Here is a 26,475-nt window from a genome sequence, read left to right as displayed (position 1 = left end):
GTTTTTAATTTGAAATGCTCTTAATTATAGGATTTACAGTTATATTGTGACTTTCCTGATATTATTGATGTTACTATTAAGCAAGCAAGCCAAGAAGGCTCAAATGAAAGTAGAATTGTAACTATCCATAAGCAAGATGGTAAAAACCTGGTAAGTTTGCTTTATAACCAAATAATCATTATGTTTATTGTCAGAAATAAGTATTTTAGAATCTTAATACCAAAGTTATTTTCTCCTAGGAATTCTGATGATAGTTTTAAATATAACTCTAAACATAAACATCAGTTTAGTAAGGTTTTGGTTACATCTAGCTTTTTTTTTTTTTTTAAGATTTTATTTATTCGACAGAGATAGAGACAGCCAGCGAGAGAGGGAACACAAGCAGGGGGAGTGGGAGAGGAAGAAGCAGGCTCATAGCAGAGGAGCCTGATGTGGGGCTCGATCCCAGAACGCTGGGATCACGCCCTGAGCCGAAGGCAGATGCTTAACCGCTGTGCCACCCAGGCGCCCCTACATCTAGCTTTTATATCACTACCAACACTATCTTCCCAGAGTTTCTTGAACATTAATGTATTTCGTGTGTTCACATCTTCTGCCCAATTTTTGACTTGTTCGTTTTTTGGGTGTTGAGTTTGACAAGTTCTTTATAGATCTTGGATACTAGCCCTTTATCTATAATGTCATTTGCAAATATCTTCTCCCATTCCGTGGGTTGCCTCTTTGTTTTGTTGACTGTTTCCTTTGCTGTGCAGAAGCTTTTTATCTTGACGAAGCCAAAAAGTTCATTTTTGTTTTTGTTTCCCTTGCCTTTGAAGACTGTCATGAAGGAAGTTGCTGTGGCCGATGTTGAAGAAGTTACTATATATGTTCTCCTCTAGGATTTTGGTGGATTCCTGTCTCAAATTGAGGTCTTTCATCCATTTAGAGTTTATCTTTGTGGATGGTGTAAGAAAATGGTTGAGTTTCATTCTTCCTTTTTTTTTTTTAAATTTTTTTTTTTTTTTAAATTTTTTTTAAGATTTTATTTATTCGACAGAGATAGAGACAGCCAGCGAGAGAGGGAACACAAGCAGGGGGAGTGGGAGAGGAAGAAGCAGGCTCCTAGCGGAAGAGCCTGATGTGGGGCTCGATCCCAGAATGCTGGGATCACGCCCTGAGCCGAAGGCAGACGCTTAACCGTTGTGCCACCCAGGCGCCCCGAGTTTCATTCTTCTGTATATAGCTGTCCAATTTTCCCAGCACCATTTATTGAAAAGACTGTCTTTTTTCCATTAGATATTTTTTCCTGCTTTGTTGAAGATTAGTTGACCATAGAGTTGAGAGTCCATATCTGGGCTCTCTGTTCTGTTCCGTTGATCTGTGTGTCTGTTTTTGTGCCAGTACCATGCTGTCTTGGTGAGCACAGCTTTGTAACATAGCTTGAAATCAGGCAACGTGATGCCCTCAGCTTTGTTTTTCTTTTTTAACATTTCCTTGCAGATTTGGGGTCTTTTCTGGTTCCATACAAATTTTAGGATTGTTTGTTCCAGTTCTTTGAAAAATGCCATTGGTATTTTGATTGGGATGGCGTTGAAAGTATAGATTGCTCTGGGCAGCATAGAGATTTTAACAATGTTTATTCTTCCGATCCTTGAACATGGAATGTTTTTACATCTTTTTGTGTCTTCTTCAATTTCTTTCATGAGTGTTCTGTAGTTTCTAGAGTATAGATCCTTTACCTCTTTGGTTAGGTTTATTCCAAGGTATTTCCTAATTTTTCTTTCTACAGTTACGTTGTTAGTGTATAGAAATGCAACTGATTTCTGTGCATTGATTTTGTATCCTGCCACATTTCTGAATTGCTATATGAGTTCTAGTAATTTGGGGTTTTCCACATAAAGTATCATATCATCTGTGAAGAGAGAGAGTTTGACTTCTTCTTTGCCAGTTTGAATACCTTTTATTTCATTTTGTTGTCTGCTGATGCTAGGGCTTCGAGTACTATGTTGAACAATAGTGATGATTGTTGTGTTCCTGACCTTAAGGGAAAAGCTCTCAGCTTTTCCCCATTGAGAATGATATTCATTGTGAGCTTTTCATAGATGGTTTTTATGAATTTGAGGAATATTCCTCTATCCCTACACTCTGAAGAGTTTTAATCAGGAAAGGATGCTGTATTTTGTCAAATGCTTTTTCTGCATCGAGAGGATTATGTGGTTTTTATCTCTTCTCTTTATTAATGTGTTCTATCACATTGATTGATTTGTGAATGTTGAACCACCCTTGCATCCCAGGAATAAATCCCACCTGGTGGTAATGGATTATCATTTTAATGTACTGTTGGATCCTGTTAGCTAGGATCTTGTTGAGAATTTTGGCATCCGTATGCATCAGGGATATTGGTCTGTAATTGTCCTTTTTGATGGGGTCTTTTTCTGGTTTTGGGATCAAGGTGATGCTGGCCTCATAGAACAAGTTTGGAAGTTTTCCTTCTGTTTCTGTTTTTTTTGAAACAGCTTCAGGAGAATAGGTATTATGTCTTCTTTAAATCTTTGGTAGAATTCCCCTGGGAATCCATCAGGCCCTGGACTCTTGTTTTTTGGGAGGTTTTTGATCACTGCTTCAATTTCGTTACTGGTTATTGGTCTATTTGGATTGTCAATTTCTTCTTGTTTCAGTCTTGGTAGTTTATAGGTTTCCAGGAAGGCATCTATTTCTTCAGGTTGCTTAATTTATTAGCATATAGTTGTTTATAATAATTTCTAATAATTGTTTCTATTTCCTTGGTGTTAGTTGTGATCTCTCCCCTTTCATTTATGATTTTATTAATTTGGGTCCTTTCTCTTTTCTTTCGGATAAGTCTGGCCAGAGGTTTATTGATCTTACTAATTCTTTCAAAGAACCAGCTTCTAGTTTCGTTGATCTGCTCTACTGTATTTCTGGTTTCTAATTCATTGAACTCTGCTCTAATCTTTAATATTTCTCTGCTCCTGTTGGCTTAGGCTTTATTTGTTGTTCTTTCTCCAGTTCTTTAAGGTGTAAAGTTGGCTTGTGTATTTGGGATTTTTCTGTTTTTTTGAGTGAGACTTGGATGGCTGTGTATTTCTCCCTTAGGACCGCCTTTGCAGTATCCTGTAGGTTTTGGACTGATGTGTTTTCATTTTCATTGGTTTCCATGAATTGTTTAAGTTCTTCTTTGATTTCCTGATTGACCCAAACATTCTTTTTTTTTTTTTAAAGATTTTATTTATTTATTCATTCAACAGAGATAGAGACAGCCAGCGAGAGAGGGAACACAAGCAGGGGGAGTGGGAGAGGAAGAAGCAGGCTCATAGTGGAAGAGCCTGATGTGGGGCTCGATCCCAGAACGCTAGGATCACGCCCTGAGCCGAAGGCAGACGCTCAACCGCTGTGCCACCCAGGCACCCCTGACCCAAACTTTCTTAAGCAGGATGATCTTTAGCTTTCAAGTGTTTGAATTTCTTCCAAATTTTTTCTTCTGATTGAGTTCCAGTTTCAAAGCATTGTGGTCTGAGAATATGCAGGGAATAACGCCAGTCTTTTGGTATCGGTTGAGACCTGATTTGTGACCCAGTATGTGATCTTCTCTGGAGAACGTTCCGTGTGCACTAGAGAAGAATGAGTATTCTATTGTTTTAGGGTGGGATGTTCTGTATATATCTACAAAGTCCATCTGGTCCGATGTGTCCTTCAAAGCTCTTTTTTCTTTGTTGATTTTCTGCTTCGATGATCCATCTGTTGCTGAGAGTGGAGTGTTGAGGTCCCCTACTATTAATGTATTATTATCAATATGTTTCTTTATTTTGGTTAACAGTTGGTTTATGTAGTTGGCTGCTCCCATAATGGGGGCATAGATATTTACAGTTGTTAGATTTTTTTGTTGTATAGCTCCTTTAAGTATGATATAGTGTCCCTCTCCATCTCTTACTATAATCTTTGGTTTAAAATCTAATTTGTCTGATATGAGAATTGCTACCCCAGCTTTCTTTTGAGGTCCGTTGGCATGATAAATAGTTTTCCTTCCACTCACTTTCAATCTGGAGGTGTTTTTAGGTTCAAAATGAGTCTGCTGTAGACAGCATATGGATGGGTCCTGCTTTTTTTTTTTTTTTTTTTTTATCCAATCTGAAACCCTGTGCCATTTGATGGGAGCATTCAGCCTTTTCACGTTGAGAGTAACTATTGAAAGATAGGAGTTTAGTGCCATCATATTGTCTGTAAAGACCCTGTTTCTATAGATTGTCTCTGTAAATTTCTGGTCTATATTACTCTTGGGGTGTTTCTTCTTTTATAGGATTCCCCTTAATATTTCTTGAAGGGCTGGCTTGGTGGTCACATATTTTTTCATTTCTGCCAGTCCTGGAAGCTCTTTATCTCTCTGTCCGTTCTAAATGACAGCCTTGCTGGCTAAAGTATCCTTGTCTGCATATTCTTCTCATTTAGTACCCTGAATATGTCTTGCCAGTCCTTTCTGGCTTGCCAGGTCTCTGTGGACAGGTCTGACATTATTCTGATGTTCCTTCCTCTGTACGTAAGAAATCTCTTCCCCCTAGCCGCTTTCAAGACTGTGTCCTTGGAGCTAAGATTTGCGAGTTGTACTATTAATGTTGGGTCTTTGGTCTGTTCGCATTGATCTTTGGACACGAATGCTTGTTTCCTTCCCCAGATTAGGGAAGTTGTCAGCTGTAATTTGCTCAAATATATCTTTTAGACCTCTCTCGTTCTCCACCCCCTCAGGGATCCCAGTAATTCTGACATTAGAACATTTCATGGCATCATTAATCTCTCTCAGTTTGATCTCTTGGGCTTTTAATCTGTTTTTTCCGAAGCCTCTTCAGTTTCCTTCTTTTATATCATCTTATCTTCTAGGTCACTACTTTGTTCTTCTGCCGCATTTACCCTGGCAGTCAGAGTATCCAGTTTAGACTGTATTTCATTCATAGCATTTTTAAGTTCGGCCTGATTAGCTCTCATTTCTGCCCTATATTGTCTGTATTGTCAGTTCTATATTGTAGCTAATATTTTTCTCAACCCTAGATATCAACTTCATAATTGTTACTCTGAAGTCCACTTCTGACATCTTGCTTATGTCCTTATCCATTAGGTCTGTGGTAGAGGCCACAGTCTCTGATTCTTTTTTTTGTTGGGGGTTCCTCTTAATAGTCTTTCTTGTTGAGGGGTGGTTGAGGGAATGTACAGTGCCCAAAGTATTAACCACAACCCAAAACCCTGTTTTATAGGGACCTTAGGGTTGTTGTCCTCTTTTTTTTCTCCAGACTGTCTTCCGGAGAAGGGGCCTGTTGCACTGTTACTCAGGCAACCCTCCTTGGGCAGAGGTGCCCTGCCCCCTGTCAGGGGTGGGGGCGGGTGGTTTCTGTGAAAACCATTTTTTTGGGGCTTTTGTTCTCTGGCAGCTTTCCCTGGCAGCTTTCCACACCTCTTCCAAGAGTCGGAGCAGAAGTGACTGCATCCAAACCTCTGTCTCAGAGCAGAGAAATCGCAGTCTGCTCTTCACTGAGCTCTCTAGGCTACACTGTCTCCCATTTCTGTCTGTGCTCCTAAAAACCGCAGTCTCCCAGGTGGTGCGCCCCACAGCAACATTCCCAGAGGTGGAACCCTGGGCCGGGCACATCTCTGCCCTTTGTGCTTCTAAAACCGCGAGCCACCCTGGTTCAGGTGCACGCACCCACAGCTCCTGGATCCTGTCTGGGGGCTGCACTAAAGTCCTTTCCCCACTGCCGTGGGTCTGCCAGTCTGTGCCCGTCCCCAGCGTGGGACGCTTTTGCTCTCTGGTGTTATATCACCTTCCTGGGACCAGCTTATGGCGGCTCCCTCCCCCTTCTGTTTATCTTCGGATATCTGCCGTGCAGAATCACTGCTCCCCGCTTCATACCTCGAGACCATTGGAGATATTCTGTTTATAGAGATCCAGATGTATATTCTTACATCTCAGGCTGATTTTGTGGGTGTTTAGAATGGTTTAGTAGATATCCAGCTAAATTCAGGGGACTGCTTGAAATAGGGTCCCCTACTCCTCTGCCATCTTTTCCATCTTGGATATTACCAGTTTTTAAATATTTTACCAAACTGTTGGGACAGAAATTGCTATCCTGTGTTATATTTCATTTCCTTAATTAGAACCTGAGATGGAGAAATTTCTCATGTGTTTACAAACCAGCTGTTTGTATCTCTCGCCTGTGGATTGTCTTTCATATCCTTTGACTAATTTTCTTTTCTGTTTTTAATTGATTTATAGCTTTTTTTCTCAATATATATTGAATATTAATCCTTTGATGTACAGATTTATAATTCCCCAGTCTTTTAACATTATCTTTTTTAGTACCTATTTAAAAAAAAATTTTTTTTTGAGAGAGAGAGAGAGAGAGCTTGAGTAGGGGTGGGGAGGGGCGGAGGGAGGGGAGAAAATCTTTTTTTTTTTTTTTTTTTATTAATAATGATTTTTTATTATATTATGTTAGTCACCATACAGTACATCCCCGGTTTTCGATGTAAGGCTCGATGATTCATTAGTTGTGTATAACACCCAGTGCACCATGCAATATGTGCCCTCCTTACTACCCATCACCGGTCTATCCCATTCCCCCACCCCCCTCCCCTCTGTAGCCCTCAGTTTGTTTTTCATAGTCCATAGTCTCTCATGTTTCATTCCCCCTTCTGATTACCCCCCCTTTCTTTATCCCTTTCTTCCCCTACTGATCATTCTAGTTCTTATGTTCCATAGATGAGAGAAATCATATGATAGTTGTCTTTCTCTGCTTGACTTATTTCACTAAGCATTATCTCCTCCAGTGCCGTCCATGTTGTAGCAAATGTTGAGAACTCATTCTTTCTGATTGCTGAGTAATATTCCATTGTATATATGGACCACAACTTCTTAATCCAGTCATCTGTTGCAGGGCATCTCGGTTCCTTCCACGATTTAGCTATTGTGGACATTGCTGCTATGAACATTGGGGTGCATATGGCCCTTCTCTTCACTACGTCTGTATCTTTAGGGTAAACACCCAGTAGTGCAATGGCTGGATCATAATGTAGCTCAATTTTTAACTTTTTAAGGGACCTCCACACGGTTTTCCAGAGTGGCTGTACCAACTTGCATTCCCACCAACAATGTAGGAGGGATCCCCTTTCTCCACATCCTCTCCAACAATTGTTGTTTCTTGCCTTGTCTATTTTTGCCATTCTAACTGGCGTAAGGTGGTATCTCAGTGTGGTTTTGATTTGAATTTCCTTGATGGCTAATGATTTTGAACATTTTTTCATGTGTCTGTTAGCCATTTGTATGTCTTCATTGGAAAAGTGTCTGTTCATATCTTCTGCCCATTTTTTGATTTGTTTATTTGTTTCTCGTGTATTGAGTTTGAGAAGTTCTTTGTAGATCTTGGATACCAGTCCTTTATCTGTAGTGTCATTTGCAAATATCTTCTCCCATTCCGTGGGCTGCCTCTTAGTTTTTCTGACTGTTTCCTTGGATGTGCAGAAACTTTTAATCTTGATGAAGTCCCATAAATTCATTTTATCTTTTGTTTCTCTTGCCTTTGGGGATGTGTCATGAAAAAGGTTGCTTTGGCCGATGTCGTAGAGGTTGCTGCCTATGTTCTCCTCTAGAATTTTGATGGATTCCTGTCTCACATCGAGGTCTTTCATCCATTTGGAGTTTATTTTTGTGTATGGTGTGAGATAGTGGTCAAGTTTCATTCTTTTGCATGTAGCTGTCCAATTTTCCCAGCACCATTTATTGAAGAGACTGTCTTTTTCCCACCGGATGTTTTTTCCTGCTTTATCAAATATTAGTTGCCCAAAGAGCTGAGGGTCCATTTCTGGGCTCTCTATTCTGTTCCATTTGTCTATGTGTCTGTTTTTGTGCCAGTACCATGCTGTCTTTGTGATCACAGCTTTGTAGTACAGCTCGAAATCCGGCATTGTGATGCCCCCAGCATTGTTTTTCCTTTTCAACAGTTCCTTGGAGATTCGGGGTCTTTTCTGGTTCCATACAAATTTAAGGACTATTTGTTCCAGTTCTTTGAAAAACGTTCTCGGTATTTTGATCGGGATAGCATTGAAAGTGTAGATTGCTCTGGGTAGCATGGACATTTTAACTATGTTAATTCTTCCAATCCATGAGCATGGAATATCTTTCCATCTTTTTATGTCTTCCTCAATGTCTTTTAAGAGTGATTTATAGTTTCTAGAATAAAGGTCCTTTACGTCTCTGGTTAAGTTAATTCCAAGGTAACGTATGGTTTTTGGTGCTATTGTAAATGGAATGGATTCCCTGATTTCTCTTTCTTCGTTCTCGTTATTCGTGTACAGAAATGCAACTGATTTCTGAGCATTGATTTTGTATCCCGCCACGTTACTGAATTGCTCTATAACTTCTAATAGTTTGGGAGTGGCTTCTTTTGGGTTTTCCATATAGAGTATCATGTCGTCTGCGAAGAGAGACATTTTGACTTCTTCTTTGCCGATTTGAATACCTTTGATCCCTTTTTGTTGTCTGATTGCTGTTGCAAGGACTTCTAGTACTATGTTGAATAATAGTGGCGAGAGTGGGCATCCTTGTCGTGTTCCTGATCTTAAGGGAAAGGCTTCCAGCTTTTCCCCATTGAGAATAATATTTGCAGTAGGCTTTTCATAGATGGCTTTTATGAGATTGAGAAATGTACCTTCTATTCCTACACTCTGAAGGGTTTTAATCAGGAAAGGATGCTGTATTTTGTCAAATGCTTTTTCGGCATCGATTGAGAGGATCATATGGTTCTTGAGTCTTTTCTTGTTGATATGATGTATCACGCTGATTGATTTGCGAATATTGAACCACGCTTGCATCCCAGGTATGAATCCCACTTGATCGTGGTGGATAATCCTTTTAATGAACTGTTGGATTCTATTAGCAAGTATCTTGTTGAGGATTTTGGCGTCCATATTCATTAGGGAAATCGGTCTGTAATTCTCCTTTTTGAGGGGGTCTTTGCCTGGTTTGGGGATCAAGGTAATATTGGGAGAGGGAGAAAATCTTAAGCAAGCTCCATGCCCAGTGTGGAGCTGGACATGGGCTCAGTCTCACAACCCTGAGGTCATGTCTTGAGCCAAAATCTAGAGTTGGACCCTTAACCAACTGAGCCACCCAGGCATCCCAAGTACCTATTTTTATGGCCTAATTGTGTTAGGTAAATACCTATTATAGTTCTGCTACATCACACACTCCTCTCATTATGCTTTTTGGTATAAGACTGTATTCTGTGTTCTCATTATGACTAAGTATTGTTCACTGCTGAGGCAAGTAGTATTCTGTAATCACATTTCCATTCTTGTGCAAGCTTTTGTTTTTCTGGGGGTTAATCATTACTTCAACTTTTTTTCCTTTGTATCTGTCTTTTCTCTGTATCTTGTTCTATTCCCTGTGAGAACTCTACGAAGTAGCTCACTTCTCTAGCTTTCACTAGCTTTCACATAGTCAAACATTATATCACTTCTGTTTCTTTCCTGGAAAAGTCCCTTCTTGATCACTGGTTTTGCTATCTCATCTGGACTGGAAGCTCTTTAGACCATGCACAGCTGTAATCCTTGGGCTTCCTTCTCTTATCATCCTGGGAATTATCTTGTCTCTCTTTTCTTGGACTCCTGGTTTTCTGAGTCTCTTATTTGTCTTGTTTTTCTGCCGGTACCTGTTGGTATTTTTGTTGGGATTGTGACTAATTAGAAAATTAATTTAGGGAGGATTTTTACAACTTTATGATGTTGAATTTTCCTATCCAAGAACATGGTAAATCTCTGTATTCAAATAAAAAGTTGCATTTTAACAATAGTGTTTTGAAGTTTTTCTAAAAATGATTTTGCACATTTTTTGGTGAAGTTTAATCCTAGATACTACTTGTGTGTGTGTGTGCTGGTATAAATGAGGCTATTTTTTTTCATTATATAGTCTAATCGACTATTTTTTATGTATGTGGAAACTCTTTTTTGTATCCTGCTATCTTAATGAATTATCTTTGTGTTGTAGTAGTTTTATAGTTGTCCTCTTTTGGGTTCCTCAAGTATACAGTCATGTAATCTGCAAATTGAGATAGTTTTACCTCCTTGTTTCCAATTTCTATTCTTATATTTCTTTCTGTGGCCTAATTATGTTAATTAAATACAATGCAATGCATTATTAAGTACTGGGCTTTCTATCTTATTCCTGATTTTTAGGAGAAGTTGCTTCTTCCATTAAATAAGGTGTTTTTCCATTAAATTAGATGTTGCATTTTAGACTGATTATATGCTCACTTATGTATGTAGGATACAATCATAACATACCTATATATGATTTTGGTTTATACTATATACCTTTGAACTTATAGGATGCATGTTTTAACCTTAGCAATGTATAGTTCGTATGTAAAAATAAATGCTCATTATTTCTAATTAGGACCAACTTTTATATCAGATTAGATAGACTTCTAATTGAGATGACTGACATATTTGTCTAGTAGGGTTATTGGAAAATATAGTTAAATCATGGATGAAAAGTGAACTGGAAAGATGTGATAAGCTCATATTTGAGAGGGTCTTAAATATCATACACAAGAATTTATAATTCAGATTGGGTAATTGGGAACCATAAAAGACATTTGAGCAATTTAGAAGAAAATTAATTTAGGGGAATTAATCTAACAACATGAAGTGAAGAGAATTTTCAGTATGTAACATGCAGTTGACTTTTTTATTTTTTAATTTTTTAAAGATTTTTAAAAAAATTTATTTATTTGACAGAGATAGACAGCCAGCGAGAGAGGGAATACAAGCAGGGGGAGTGGGAGAGGAAGAAGCAGGCTCCCAGCGGAGGAGCCCTATGTGGGACTCGATCCCGCTGGGATCATGCCCTTAGCCGAAGGCAGACGCCTAATGACTGCGCTACCCAGGCACCCTGCAGTTGACTTTTTAAATGATACTTATTATTTCCTTTTCTTTTCTCTGTTTAGGAAATTGAACTTAGCTCATTAAGAGAAGCTTTGTCCTTTGTGTCATTAATTGATGGCTATTATAGATTAACTGCAGACGCACATCATTACCTCTGTAAAGAAGTAGCACCTCCAATGGTCCTTGAAAATATACAAAGCAACTGTCATGGCCCAATTTTGTGAGTAATACTGACTTTAAAAGTAAATTTTTAAAAAAGTCAATGAGATACTGACAAAAAGAATTTTATATAGTGAAATGATACACATAAGTTTAGGAGTTGAGGAACAAAATACTACCTTAATGTGACTGAAATTTCTTTTTTTTTTTTTTTAAACAAAAGTCAATCAGTTTACATAATAAGTAGAATTATTTAGAATATCATTTGCAATCTGTATCCCAATCTATAATACTTCTAAATTGTACAGTCTGACATTTTGTTGCCTCGGTGCGTTTAAGTAATTCTCAGGTGTTAATTTTTTTAAAAAAATCCTCTAATTTATATTTCATTAATCTTGAAATACTGCAGAGGAACCGCAATGCAAAATTTGATAACCATTATTATTTTTGGATAATCCAGCTCCTTCTACTCAAAGCTTTGAATACAAGATGTATATGATATCCCTATTTCTAAGACTAATCCTGTGTAGTACTTTCTGCAAGATGAAAATGAAGATCTTCTATTTCTCTGCTGTGTAATACAGTAGCCACTAGTGTAACTGAGGAAATGAATTTTAATTTATTTATTTATCAATTTTTTTTAAGTAGGCTCCATGCTGGGTGAGGCTTGAACTCACAACCCTGAGATCAAGACTGAGCTGAAATCAGGAGTCAGATGCTTAACTGACTAAGCCACCCACATGCCCTGAGGAACTGGATTTTTAAATTTAATTTAGTAACTTTGTATTTAAATAGCAACCTGTGGCTACTAGCTACCATACAGATCTGCACAGTTGTAGACCTTTACTTTAATACTGGATAAAGCCAACTATCGTGCATAATGTCTGTTTTGCCCAAGTCCTAGTTATCTGTCAGCCAGTATATACTTAGCGATTGGCACCAGGCTTGAAAGCCTTGAGCAGAAGTAGTCTGGGTTTGTAGGCCTTAACCTACCCTTAATTAAATATTTGCAGAAACATATCCTGACTGATGTTTAAGACTTGATTCTGTCTATACCTCTTACCTGTTTAATAATAAGTATTGTTATAAAAAAGTTACACTACTTGAACATTCTATAACTTAGGTGTTTAGTATTTAAAAACTCCTACTATTCATTCATTCATGTGTTATTTATCCATACGTCAAGCATTCTTTCATTTATTTATAGAACATTTACTGAGTACCTAATATGTTACGCTGGTTTATGTATGAGAAATACAGTAATGAATGAAACGGATTTTTCCTGCTTTCATATAGATTACATTTTGACTTTTCTTTCAAGGTGTTCAGCTTCAATAAAACATATAGCACATTTTGAAAATCAGTAGTCTTTGTCACTTGCCATAGGTCTTCTATTACACTTTGGCATTATATTAAATGTTAAAATAATGCATATAAATTTTTATATTAGTAATTCACATGGTAGAAGAGACATAAGTGTTTTACAATATATTGTTTGCATGGTTAAATGAGGTTTTATGGGAGTGAGTATGGTTTTAAAATACTAAATTTTTAATTAGAAGGCAGAAAATACAAATGAATGAAATGTTCTTAGTGATTTTGTGTGTTGTATTAATACCTTTTATTTGTTTTTAAAATCATTGAATTGGTTTGAACTTATTGCAAAATAGCTTGGTGCTGCAATGTTTGTCCTTGTAAGATAACTGATAAACATATAAAGTAGAGGAAACATAAAAATTCTGAGACTTCTAGATCTGACTTTTGATCTCTTAGATGACATTTTGGTCTTAATATCATGGCACTTGCACATTATCATTCAAGTAACTTCTTTGCCTTTAGAATGGATTTCGCCATCAGTAAACTGAAGAAAGCAGGTAATCAGACTGGACTCTATGTACTTCGATGCAGTCCTAAGGACTTTAATAAGTATTTTCTGACTTTTGCTGTCGAGGTCAGTATTTCACATTAATGGTAACATCTTTTTTTCTTTTAATTTTATTTCCCATTCTACTCGCCTCCTCTGGCAAAGGTAACATCTTTATTTAGTCTGTGTAATTTCCCCTTCATATTGATCTACCACTGTGTCTTTTTTTAATACTCAGAGTTATAACTCTGGATATGGTAACTTAGCATAATAATGCTTAGTTTACCTCAGGGATTCTGTATCAGTAAACAAGATATAATTTCTAGGATTTATATAAAAATATGAAATTCTTTATAATATCTTTATTTGGAATTTATTTTATTTTTTGATATTTGGATGTTACTATTTTTTCAAGTCTCTTCAAGTCTCTTTTTACAAAAATGAAGATCTTTACCAAAACACATAGAATTAAATGAATCAAAAGCAAATTTTGCTTTGACTGGTGATGGTTACAGGATTAGAGTGAAATAGGTCAATAACAAACATAGCACTTTTAACTAGTGGTTTTCCAGTATTAAGAATAATGCTCTACATTGTGTATATCTTAAGGATAAAACTACAATAAAACCACACTGTTGATACAGATAATTTTGGATCTTGTCTAAAACTGTTTATTACCCAAAATATTTAAAAAGATACTATCACTTATAAGGCAGTTTCGTGGTATAAATCTTGAGAAACCTTATAGCAGCTTCCAAAATTTATCTTACTCTTCAAAAATATAGAAAGTAAGGATTTGGTTATTCAATTATTTTAATTTTTAGAAAATTCTTTCATATTAGCATATAGAGTAGATTAATTGTCCATAAATACATAAGGTAGGTTACTCAATACATTTAGCACTGTATAATACTAATAATCTATCCTAATTACATTGTATCTTTTTACTGTAATATGTAACAGTCCATTATATTCAGTTATCAATTCAAAATGTATTTTTTTATGTTTACTATATTTGCTCAGCCTAGTATGAGGGCTGTTATATTAAAGAGTATATGATATAACCCTGCTTTAAGAAATGTATCTTTTGGAAAAAGTAGGAAGATATACTTAAAAAGTATTAAATTGATCATTGTAATTATTCATTATAGACAAATGTAGACAATAACAGAAAGGGTTACCAGTAAGAAAGTGCTTTATTTTTTTTAAGATTTTATTTATTTATTTGAGACAGAGAGAGAGAGTGAGCACAGGGAGAGGGACAGAGAGAGAGAGGGAGAAGCAGGGAACCTGATGCGGGACTCCATCCCAGGACCCTGAGATCATGACCTGAGCTGCCGCTTAACTGACTGAGCCAACGAGGTGTCCAGGCAAGCACTTTTAGGGTGGGAAGGACTTATTTTATAAATGGTTCCAAGGAAGTTGAATATACTAATAAGCTCAAAAAATGGATGAAGAAGTTCATAGTATAGTACATAAAACAAACATTGAAAAGCTGAAGAATATTAAAATCAGCGTATGAGAGGTAACTGTGCAGATACAGTAGTGGCACAATGATTGGGTAATCACCTTTGCTTTTGAGATGGTTGTTAAGAAGGGTTGTTAGGAAGGACCTCGCAGAAAAGATGGTACTTGAACTGAGTGTTAAGAAATGTCTAAAAGTCCATTGCTCAGAAGGAGAGAATGTATATTCATAGGCAGAGAGTTAGCGTGTACATTTTTTTTTTTTAAAGATTTTATTTATTTATTCAACAGAGATAGAGACAGCCAGCGAGAGAGGGAACACAAGCAGGGGGAGTGGGAGAGGAAGAAGCAGGCTCACAGCGGAGGAGCCTGATGTGGGGCTCGATCCCAGAACGCCGGGATCACGCCCTGAGCCGAAGGCAGACGCTTAACCGCTGTGCCACCCAGGCGCCCCTAGCGTGTACATTTATCAAGGCATGAAACAACATGGCGTTTGCTTGAAATTTTTAAAGTCGCTTAGTATACCTAGAACATAGGTTGTATGTTGGTACTGGCAGAAAGTGAAGTTGGAGATGGATGGAATCAGAAGCCAGCTCATGGAAGTCCTCATGTTCTAAAATAGTTTTAGATTTTATCTTGTAAATGATGAAAAACTGTTAAGGATGGTATTACTATTGTTAATTATCATTGCTTTCTTACTGGCTTTTTAAGAAAATCAACTGTTAAGCCATTTATGGTAGGGTACATAATTATAATCAGATTAGATACCTTTTTGAGGAACCGGGCACTCCTATCACCTTATACCAGTACTGTGTTAGGATTCACAGCTCAAATGTCTAAATGTTCTCTTGGCTGGTTTTATGATAACATTTTTGTCACAGTAATTACTGTTTTGACCATTGTAATTTTGCCCTCTGTCTCTTTATAATTAAACTTATATAGCGAGAAAATGTCATTGAATATAAGCACTGTTTGATTACGAAAAATGAGAATGGAGAATACAACCTCAGTGGAACCAAGAAGAACTTCAGTAATCTTAAAGATCTTTTGAATTGCTACCAAATGGAAACTGTTCGCTCAGACAGTATAATTTTCCAGTTTACTAAATGCTGTCCCCCAAAGTTGAAAGGTAAAATAATTTTCTTGTTAGTTGTAAAATACTGGTCATGGATTGTGTATATGGTAGAAGGCATCTTCAGTATATTGCTGTCAAAGGAAATATAAAAGAAGCAGCTCCAAAAACCAAATTTTGTCTCATTCTCTTATATAAGCATCGTCAGATAGAATTGTTCAGTTTGATTTAGGTTGTCTAGACGTGACCTGAAATTCTATAATTCTGAAATGGCGTCTAAGAAATGGTAACTGCATGGTACAAAATCCGTCACTTATTGAACTGGAAGACTCCACTACCAAATTCTCATATGTTGTTCTAAGTAAAAACTTTCATACTCTTTTAGAATTTTAATTTCTATAGTTTTAAAATAAAGATAGTAAGATTGGAAATCCCTTGAAGTAACAGGTTTATTAAAAATTATTAAATTATTCATGATGAATTGTATTAGTTAAGGAAATCATTACAATTTTGAATGTTTGAAAAAACTGGTTAAAATACATCAAAGTGCAATGAGTAAATTCCTAAAATAAATTTATTAAAAAAATTAACAATAAGTTGTTAAGTGTTTCTTATATATAGAACACATTTTATTTTACTCCTTTGGAGCAGTTTATATCCTCAGTGTGTTTTGGTTATATACATTTTTTCATTGTTTTTTTTTTTTTAAACAGATAAATCAAACCTTCTGGTCTTCAGAACCAATGGTGTTTCTGATGTTCCAACATCACCAACATTACAGAGGCATAATAATGTGAACCAAATGGTGTTTCACAAAATCAGAAATGAAGATTTGATGTTTGTAAGTCATTAGATGCTAATTATTGTCTTTTTTGTCCTTTTAAAGCAACTCTTTTCTTAATTTCCTATCCCACATTGCATTCATGTGACATTTAGAATTATTCTGTTATAACCTATAAATTCAAAAATTTATTTCAGTTTAAATATTTTTATTTCTTGTGTAAATGTGATTATCAAACGAGTTAGAAATTAGCAAAACTAATTATTTTAAGAATGGAATTTTATTCTCTTCTTAAGAATTTAAAAATATTCCTTTATGAATCTTAAGTTAAAAATTAAAAATTAAAAATCTTTGTCTACAAAAGACCTGTGTCTTAATTCTTTTTTTTATTGTTGTTGCAATGATTTATTTTATTTTTTTAAATTAAATTTAATTTTTTTTTTGATGTAAAGTTCAATGATTCATTAGTTGGGTATAACACACAGTGCACCATGCAGTACGTGCCCTCCTTACTACCCATCACCAGCCTATCCCATTCCCCCAACCCCCCTCCCCTCTGAAGCCCTCAGTTTGTTTCTCAGAGTCCATAGTCTCTCATGCTTCATTCTGAAGTTCTCAGGAAAGTAAGGGAAATGCAAGGGGTTAAAAATAAAGAAGGAACTGACAACAAAGAGTACATAAGAGCTGATGTTCAGGCTGCGGGATGATGTCCGGGGGTCGGGATTAGTTTCACTGATGGAGGGAATTAAGATCTAAAAGCAACACAAAGAAGGGCCAAGCCTTAAGACCTGCACAAGACCAGGAGTTAAAAGCGAGACCATCTGTTTTAACCCTCAAGTAAACGCATCCTCAGTGAAACAACATGGATTCTGAAAAATTGACCCACTAGAAAAAGAAGAAAAGGAGTTCTGTTTTAGTTGGGCTCTTGGCAAAAAGTCCCTCCTGAGAATTTGTAACTGTAATCTTTTCAGTTTAGATTTCTTTATACCATCTGCATAGTCTGAAAAACCCTAAGCCAATAAATTAAAATAAAAAGTGGTATTCTCCTAGTAGTACCCTGTGATGCTTGGAAGAAGCAAATACAAAATCTTTTTGGAAGAACTTACTCTTGACCTGGGTCATCCCAGATCCCCTCAGATAAACTACTCTAAACATGAGCTGTTAGTCAAAAATTTTAAAACATACAGGGAAATAACTCAGGATTAAATTAAGCAAGAGTCAGCAGACCAACAAACATCAAAATGAGACCTCCAAGAACTTCATAAAACAGACTTTTCAAATTGACATATAAATGTTTAAATACATATATATGTACAACATATATGAATATGTATTTAAAGATACAAATGGAATTGAAAACGTGGAAGAGAATCAAGATATTATCAAAAAGACCAGAACAATTTGGAGGAAGAAAGTATAGAAATGAAAAAATATGCTCATTGACATTAAAACAAAATAGGTTAGAAGGCAGATTACTCATGGTTGAAGGGAGAATTAGTGAATTGCAAAATAGACCTGAAAAATATTCAGATGCAGCAGATAGGGAGGAAGAAATGGAAATTATGAAAGAGAGACTAAGGGACATGGAGAGGGGAATGAGAAAGACCAAATGATGTCTGAGTCAAATAAGGGAACAGTAGATAATTATACAGAATTATAAAGACAGGCATCCTCACGTGAGTAACAGCAAACAAGGAGTTGCTCCATGACCTAATATCACACAACTAGAAACAGTAGAACTTCAGTTTGAACACGGGCAGCCCCGCTTCAGAGCACAGTCTTTCAACAATTATTTTGTAAGGATGTGCAAGAAATACTAGTAATAGTAGTAATGACCAACACTTACTGAGCATTTACTATGTGTCCTCAACTGTACTCAGTGCTTTCATGTATTCGTTCATTTATTGTTCATAACAATAATAGGGAAAAGTGATTACCCCTGTTCCTCAAATGAGGAGACCAGGACAGCTGCAGCAGAGAGAGGTACAGTAGCCTGTCCAAGGTCACACAGCTAGCAAGTGGGGTAGGGACCAGTCTCCATTGTACTTCCACAGACCATACTGTACTGCCTTTCTCTATCATGAAAGGCAAACAAAGAAAAATATTCATATGTAAATAAGTGTGGGTAAACACTGACACTATGGAAAAGTGATAATGATAGTTAATTTCAGGGGGTTTAAGAACATGGTGGAACCGAAATGCACTTTATTCATTAATCCTTCTATTCTGTCTTTTATTACAGAATACAATTAATATTTGCTCATGGATTTTTAAAAACCCTGTGTCATTACACATACTTCCTAATTCCTACATCTTTTTTCATCTTTACTCATTCTTTTTTTCCCTTTTATCTTTTGAAGAATGAAAGCCTTGGTCAAGGCACTTTTACAAAAATTTTTAAAGGTATAAGAAGAGAAGTAGGAGACTATGGTCAACTCCATGAAACAGAAGTTCTTTTAAAAGTTCTGGATAAAGCACACAGAAACTACTCAGAGGTATGTATATTCTTTATATAGCTCATGTAGTTTCTGATATTTAAACATATGCTCCCATATTGACACAACACATTCATGGATGCAGCTTTTCAAAACTGCAATTTTTAAAAAGTATATATAGCAAGTACCTTTCTAAGGATGCTTTCTGGGGGAGGCTATAGAAACTTACAGAATTTTTTTTTTTAAAGATTTTGTTTATTTGTCAGAGAGAGAGAGAGAGCGCGCGTAAGCAGGGGGAGCAGCAGGCAAAGAGAAAAGCAGGCTCCCCACTGAGCAGGGAGCCTGACGTGGGACTTGATCCCAGGACCCTGGGATCATGACCTGAGCCGAAGGCTGACGCTTAACCAGTTGAGCCACCCAGGCATCCCTAGAATTTTCTTTTATAATAACTTATTTCCAAACTAATTACTCTTAGCCTTGTATTATGGGTATTACTACATCTCTGCATATATTAAGGCAGGAGCTTTCAAACTTGGCTCTCCAAAGTTTTATGGGTTCCACAGATTTCCTTCGCAGTTTATTTTTAAAAAGAATTTTGAAAGGCACTGTACTAAGGAACACTGTAGGTGAAATATGGGTGCCTCTGGGCATCCTCTAGAGATGCTAGCCAGCAGAAAGCCAGTTGTTAGTTGCCAGGGTCCTTCACGTAGCAAGGCATCACCAAACACGACGAAACAAACATTTAAAATGTCTTAATGACATGTCTTAAAATGTCTTACGTGATATTAGTGGAAGGTGACGTGAAACGTCCGAGTGAGAGTTTTTCTAATCCAGAATACCACAGTGTTGGTGATTGTGAACTTCAACAACTGTACCCAGAAGTTCTAGTCAAAGGTTGGTTGAGTTAGAGTGATACTAATACCATGCCGGTCTCCTGACGTAATTGTCATGATATTTTATCTGCACAGAGATCATTCTTAATCCTTTGAGAAGTTATTTGAAGCTCTCATCCATTTACTTGAGTCCTTAGCACTGTCTCTGGTGTCCGCCTCCGTGCTCCACCCCAGGTGCTAGGGGTCCAGGGCCGTTGCTCCTACAGCATTCGTGTTGCCCTGTACCGCCATTGCTCTCTCTTTCTTTGCTGTCTCTTATTCCAGGCTAACTCAGGGGTTTCCTCAGAATGAACTCTAGCATCGCATCAAGGTTGTTAGCCGTCGCAGGTCCATATAAGGAAACCAAAGCATGTTGTAGCCTTATCTGTAGTCCTGCTGAGGATAGGAGAACGTGCATGTCTCTTACAGCAGACAGTATCTTTCTGACCTATGAACATTTATAGACACAAACAATAATTCTTTTGCATTTTTGTATGTTGTTCTTTTCCTTAGTCTTTCTTTGAAGCAGCAAGCATGATGAGCCAGCTTTCTCACAAGCATCTGGTTTTAAATTATGGAGTATGTGTCTGTGGGGAGGAGAGTAAGTAAAACTACAGACTGCTTAATGTTATGCCTTCTCAGAGCATCTGTTTTTGTCTATATAGAAAATTCAGTTTCAGGATCATAACTAAGTATCACTATAAACCATAATTTAAGAAGACTTAAATATTGTTGAAACCAAAAATATCGAAAACTGTTCAGTTATGTCTTCTAAAAAAAAAAAAAAAGGAAACCAGTGAATGAAAGTAAAATGCAGAAAATAGTTAATGTACCTTACGTTAAAATGCACAAACAGTAGAGTGTTAGAGTAAACAAATGTCTTACAACTTTCCTGGTAACCATAGCAATACTGATTATGGCTTTTTAGAATTATAAATATATATATATAAATAAATGATAGACTGAAGTTTTAATGAAACGACTAAAATGATGTTGATATTTGATATATTCTGTGTCTAAATTTAGACTGTTCATAAAAACTCATGAAGTTTACATTCAGAAAATTACTTATGTAATTCTTTTTCCATTAATAATGTGGATTAAATATGCATCCATACTTATGTAACATTTCTTCATATCTTTGAAAATTGACAGTCTTTCAAAGGCAGTGATTTTCAAGTCTGTTCTGTGGAGGTATTTCAGGTGCCTCGGGGTTGATGAAGTAAGAGTAAATCTAACTACAGTTGTGGAGACTTCTCACTTATTCCCAACTAGAGTAGTTCTGTATTTATCTTTTTAATTTATTGATATTTCTCATAATTTTCCATTTTGGGGAAGAAAGAATACATTTTTTAAAAAAAACTTTGAAAACAGTGTTTCAGAGCATGTAATTCCAGTTCTTATGCATGCTTTTATATTTATTTCATTGATTCTGTGATACACTTTTTTCACATTTAAAAATACCTGTAAATGGGAAGTGTGATATAATCAATGACATGTCATAATTTAATTTTTTTCTTTTATGACACATAAAATAATGAGACATGATAATCAGTGGTATCTGTGAAATGTTATAGGTCTTAAATGCCGTGTAAAAGGTTTTATTAAACTTTTGTTCATTGTAACTCTTAGATATTTATTTTTTTTCTTTTATTTCTTTTTTTGACACTTGCCATGACATAAATTTACCTGTGGTCAGTACTTAATTATTGGTATATAGATTGTTCTCTAAATTAACTTTGGGCAACAAAACATTCATTAAATTTGTTTTAGTTACCCAGCAAGGTCCAAAGTCACTAATTTTTGTTACTAACAACAAAGTTGTTATATACCAAGTGTGAACTAAGTAATTTTAATATTAGATCAAGCAGAATCACAATTTGAGGTAAGATCACACATTTTATTTATTTTTATTTTATTTTTATTTTTATTTGTGGGAGGAAGGGGCCAAGGGAGAGGGGGAGAGACAATCCTGAACAGGCTCCATGCCTAGCACAGAGCCTGACTCCGGGCTCAACGCAGGGCTCGATCACACAGCCCTGAGATCATGACCTGAGCTGAAGTCAGGAGTCAGAGGGTTGACCAACTGAGCCACCCAGGTGCCCCAAGATCATGCATTTTATTTCATTTTTTTAAAGGTTTTATTTATTTATATGAGAGAGAGGGAGAGAGGAGAGAGAGCACACAAGCAGGGCGAGGGGCAGAGGAAGAGGGAGAAGCAGATTCCTCGTTGAGTGGGGAGCCTCACGTGGGACTCAGTCCTGGCACTCCAGGATCATGACCTGAGCTGAAGGCAGATGCTTAACCGGCTGAGCCACCCAGGTGTCCCAAGATTATTCATTTTGAAACAAATTTGAAACATAGGCATGTGTGAAATATAGGCACTTAACTTACTGGGCCAGGAACTAACATGGATTATGGTGTGAAAGTCTGTCAGAGTTTCTTTAAAGATATATACATCGTGATGCCATGTTTAAATTTTTTGCTTGAATTTTTTTGGGTTTTTATTTTATCTTAATTTTCCATTTTTATAATTAAAAAATCCAAATCCTTTTTTTTTCTCATTTGTATAACTTATTGTTTATGCGTTAGAAACCATAAACTAATCTCAATAAATTTAGATTTGAAATTGAGAACCTGAGCTTACTGTTTACAAATTAATACTAGATGACTATAAATAAACCCTACACCCAGTTCAGTTATTAAACAGCATGTCTTAATGTAGAAACAGTCTTGGCTCTCAGGACCTTGGTCCATACCAGCAGGGCTGGAAATTTTTATCTGCTTTAAAGGTAGTCAGGACTGTTTTTAGAAGCAAAATATATCTTAATAGTGTATTTAAAATACACTTCTAAAGATAATGCAAAACTAAGTTTTGCTTTTTTGCAGCATAAATTAAAAGGGTGAATGGAGTTCAAACTCAAATTCTCCTTAATGCCTGCAAGAGTAGACATTGCTATAAATTTTTATGTGTAGAAGAAGAATTTCAGGAAGTTTTGATACCTAAATGCAGTATTCCCTCCTTATCTGCAGCATATTGTTCCAAGACCCCGCAGTGGATGCCTGAAACTGAGGATAGTACCCAGTCTTATATGCATGAAGTTTTTTCCTATACATACATACCTGTGATAAAGCTTACTTCATAAATTAGGCACAATAAGAGATGACAACAATAAGTATTAATAAAATAGAACAGTTTTAACAATCTACTGTAATAAAAGTTTATGTGAATGTGGTCTCTCTCAAAATATATTTATACTGTACTCACACTTCTTTGTCTTGTGATGATGTGAGATGTTAAAATGCATATGTGCTGAGATGCAGTGAGGTGAATGACGTAGGTAGGCACTGTGACACAGCATTAGGTTATCACCTCCTGACAGTAAGTTGGAAAGAGATCATCTGCTTCTGAACTTGTTGACTATGGGTAGCTGAAACCATGGAAAGCAAAACCACGGATAAGCAGGGGACATTACTGTAGTTTCATGGAAGAGAAATTAACTTGGTGAGAAATTTTCATCTGTTTAAAAGAAGCAGCTGTAATTCGGTACTAATACAGAAAGGTATGCTGGAGTAATATTATGTATATGTAAATATAAAAATATATAGTAACATTATGGTAATGACAGTATAAGCTTATAATATTTATTATATGTTATATATAATTATGTAATATATGTAATTATATATAGTATTGTGTATATGTAATTGTTTAAATTCATGTATCTTGCTGTTGTGAATAAACTAAACCCCAAAATACAATGGTATATAGCTGTTAAGCTTTCTTTTCATTAGTGAATTTTGCATAATGTAATCTCTTTACCTGTAATACCCACATGTAACTGTATATTTATAAAAGTTTAAAATTATATATATTTTTATTGTGTGTGTACTTGAGCCTTTTATTTTTATATTTTAATGCAGATATTCTGGTTCAAGAGTTTGTAAAATTTGGATCATTAGATACATATCTGAAAAAGAATAAAAATTCTATAAATATATTATGGAAACTTGAAGTGGCTAAACAGTTGGCATGGGCCATGCATTTTCTAGTAAGTAATAAGTATAATTTTTTATCAAGAACTTACTTTTCTATCTTATGGAGCAATGTAGAAAGGTTCTTGACTCAGGAACAAGAAATATGTAAATAAATGCTGAGTCATTTAAAATAATCTGTTAGTTGATGAAAGAGATTATTTTAGACATATATTTATTTATGTAAAATCATGTTTTTGAAAGAGTTTTGTCATTCCATCAATCTCTTAACATTACTGATGAACAGTCTATAGTTTGTGTCACTTGGGTTTAGAGAATTTAATCAAAAATATGCAGAAACTTGTGCTTGTTATGGACAGCAGAAAATCCCTTGTTATGGTATTTGTGGGCAGTTGGACATTATATCCAGTGAGAAAGCAGTATTGCCATAGAGGCAGAATACCAGAGGGCCAGCAGTGATCAGACCCCTCAGAGTGAGCCCGTATCTTCCCGCCAAACAGACACAGTATTTACATACTGTGTAGAAATGCGTACTGTTTAAAATCTCAGGTTTAGAAAGTGAAGTGACATTGGGTAGTTTTAATATATTCTTTTCATTATGGGCATAGGTTATTGTATCATTTGAAAAGTAAAACAGCACAGTGCTGCCGTAGACCTTTATTTCAAAGCATGCTTCCAAATTAATGTTTATTAGTTAACACTGTCCTTTTTTTTTTTTTCTTTAAATCCATGTTGGGACCTTGGATATACTAAGTTTTCAAATATTTGTAGATTGATACTTGAATGTCTGTACATTTAACTTTAATAGGAAGAAAAAGCACTTATTCATGGAAATGTGTGTGCCAAAAATATTCTGCTTATCAGAGAAGAAGACAGGAAGACAGGAAATCCTCCTTTCATCAAACTTAGTGATCCTGGCATTAGTATTACAGTTTTGCCAAAGGACAGTAAGTACTACAGGAATCTCTTTAACTTTTTTTTTTTTTTTAATTTGAGTGTAGTCGACCCACAGTGTTACATTAGTTTCAGGTGTACACCACTAGCGATTCTACATCTCTACTTGGACAGTAGTATAAAAAGCATGTTGTTAATTTTTTCCTGAACCTCTTTTATTGACATGCTCTTGATTAACAATAAAATTTAACTACCATTTTTAGCAGTCCAAATTAAGTTATAGTTACATCCTAGTCTCTGTCCATTTTTTCTTTCTTATAGGCATTTTATCATGGACTGCAAAGTGATTGTTTAAAACAGTTTTAATCCCTACTTGAATGGAAGTTCAGATTTTATCCATTTTTAATGTGAAATTTTCTAATACATTCTTTGAGCCACAAGTAAATTATCTAAATTTTTCTTTCTTCAGTCACTGAGTAAAAATTTGAGAAGATACATTATCTACTTTGAGATCTTATTTAATTGTCCAGCTAATTCTGACTTTTAAAAACTTTTTGAAAAATCTTTCTTTTGTGTTTATTAGCCTTCTGTTTAATACTAATAAAGTAAAAATTTCAGTCACATAGTTGAGAGGGTTTTTTTGGTACAAATAATGTTGTAATTGTATCTCATTATCTTAGCTAATTTCTCTAATTGAATGTTCTAAATGCAGACTCTAAATTGATCAACTTTTGTGCATTGATTTGAGCCAACAGTATTGACCCTTGATAGCTTATCTGACAGTGAAAACAGGTAATAGGGCGGAAAATGTTACAGGATCTTAGAACCTATATTAAGGGAAATTTTACTCTTTGAAATGAAAATGAAGAAGGAGAAAATTTATTCGTATGGTTAAAGAGAAAGGAACCTGTACTGTTTAATCTCTTAATTATACAGCAAAAAGATTCATTTTGCTTTACCAAAATATACCAAAAGATGCAACAGATTATCCTTCATCCTTATATATCATTTTATTTACTATATCTATGTATTCATGCCAGGTTACCAGAAGGTGGATTTAAGATTGCTCCCTCCTTCCTTGAATGGCATTTTTCCGATGGGGTCAAAGACCATAGCAACTTTATTGGGAAATTCCACGATCTTAGCAGAAACTACTTATATCAATTCTGTATTCATAGTATCTTGGTATAACTCAGTCATTCATCTGCCTATTGGTCCTTGTTTTCTCATGTATAAGTTAGAATTGCCACTGCTGTTTAATCATTAGAACAGCTCAGAATGATGTTAACATTACCTTTACTACTTACACATCGTAAAGAAGTAAAAAAAGAATCTAAAGGCAGTTTAGAACAAATTTTATGGAAAAAACTGTTTTTGAATGCACAACTCATAGGAAGGGGTCGGGAGAGTAGGACACGAGTGAGACATGATGGCTTAATGGAAGGAGGTTTAGTTGATCCAGGATTTGTTGTATAAGATTCTAATTCTCTCCATGCTACTAGCAAATCTTGTGACTTTGGGCGAATTATTCAGTCCTTATGGGACTCAGTGTTAATCTTAAAGCTGAGATATTAAATTAGATGCTACCAAAGGTCCCTTTTAGCTCATAAGTGTATACATCTACTTGTGTGATGAACACAGCACACAACCCCAAACAAATAAAAAAGACCTGATTATTCAAATCAGTTTAAAAATTATTTGCATACAAAAGAGTTATTTACTTGTGGGAACTATTTCACCATACTTTGTTCCTATCATTTGAAAGTTCTTCAGGAGAGAATACCATGGGTACCACCTGAATGCATTGAAAATCCTAAAAATCTAAATTTGGCAACAGACAAATGGAGTTTTGGTACCACTTTGTGGGAAATCTGCAGTGGAGGAGATAAGCCTCTGAGTGCTTTGGATTCTCAAAGAGTAAGTTTATATTGACTGTGAAGTTGGAATTACTCTGTGATCCTTGATTTTCATTCATATGACTTGATATCTTTTTAGCCAATCTGATGTTAAAAAAG

The 26,475-nt window shown here is 35.8% G+C and overlaps 1 protein-coding gene across 4 annotated transcripts in view; it reads left to right on the top strand.

Annotated features, from left to right (window-relative positions):
* JAK2 (Janus kinase 2) overlaps nt 1-26,475 on the top strand; it is a 267,922-nt gene that overhangs the window by 220,507 nt on the left and 20,940 nt on the right. For all 4 annotated transcript variants that reach the window (XM_044391265.3, XM_044391264.3, XM_026519241.4 and 1 more), the window contains 10 exons: nt 31-150; nt 10,986-11,143; nt 12,922-13,033; nt 15,353-15,539; nt 16,196-16,323; nt 18,624-18,758; nt 20,084-20,171; nt 23,495-23,622; nt 24,375-24,513; nt 26,226-26,377. In XM_044391265.3, coding sequence (XP_044247200.1) covers nt 31-150; nt 10,986-11,143; nt 12,922-13,033; nt 15,353-15,539; nt 16,196-16,323; nt 18,624-18,758; nt 20,084-20,171; nt 23,495-23,622; nt 24,375-24,513; nt 26,226-26,377 — 1,347 coding nt within the window. The remainder of the gene's footprint in view (nt 1-30; nt 151-10,985; nt 11,144-12,921; nt 13,034-15,352; nt 15,540-16,195; nt 16,324-18,623; nt 18,759-20,083; nt 20,172-23,494; nt 23,623-24,374; nt 24,514-26,225; nt 26,378-26,475) is intronic.

This window comes from Ursus arctos, unplaced genomic scaffold (genome assembly GCF_023065955.2).
Source record: "Ursus arctos isolate Adak ecotype North America unplaced genomic scaffold, UrsArc2.0 scaffold_33, whole genome shotgun sequence".
NCBI classification, from domain to species: domain Eukaryota; kingdom Metazoa; phylum Chordata; class Mammalia; order Carnivora; family Ursidae; genus Ursus; species Ursus arctos.
Note: the sequence above shows the minus strand (reverse complement) of the source record. Positions and strands in the feature narration are given on the sequence as shown.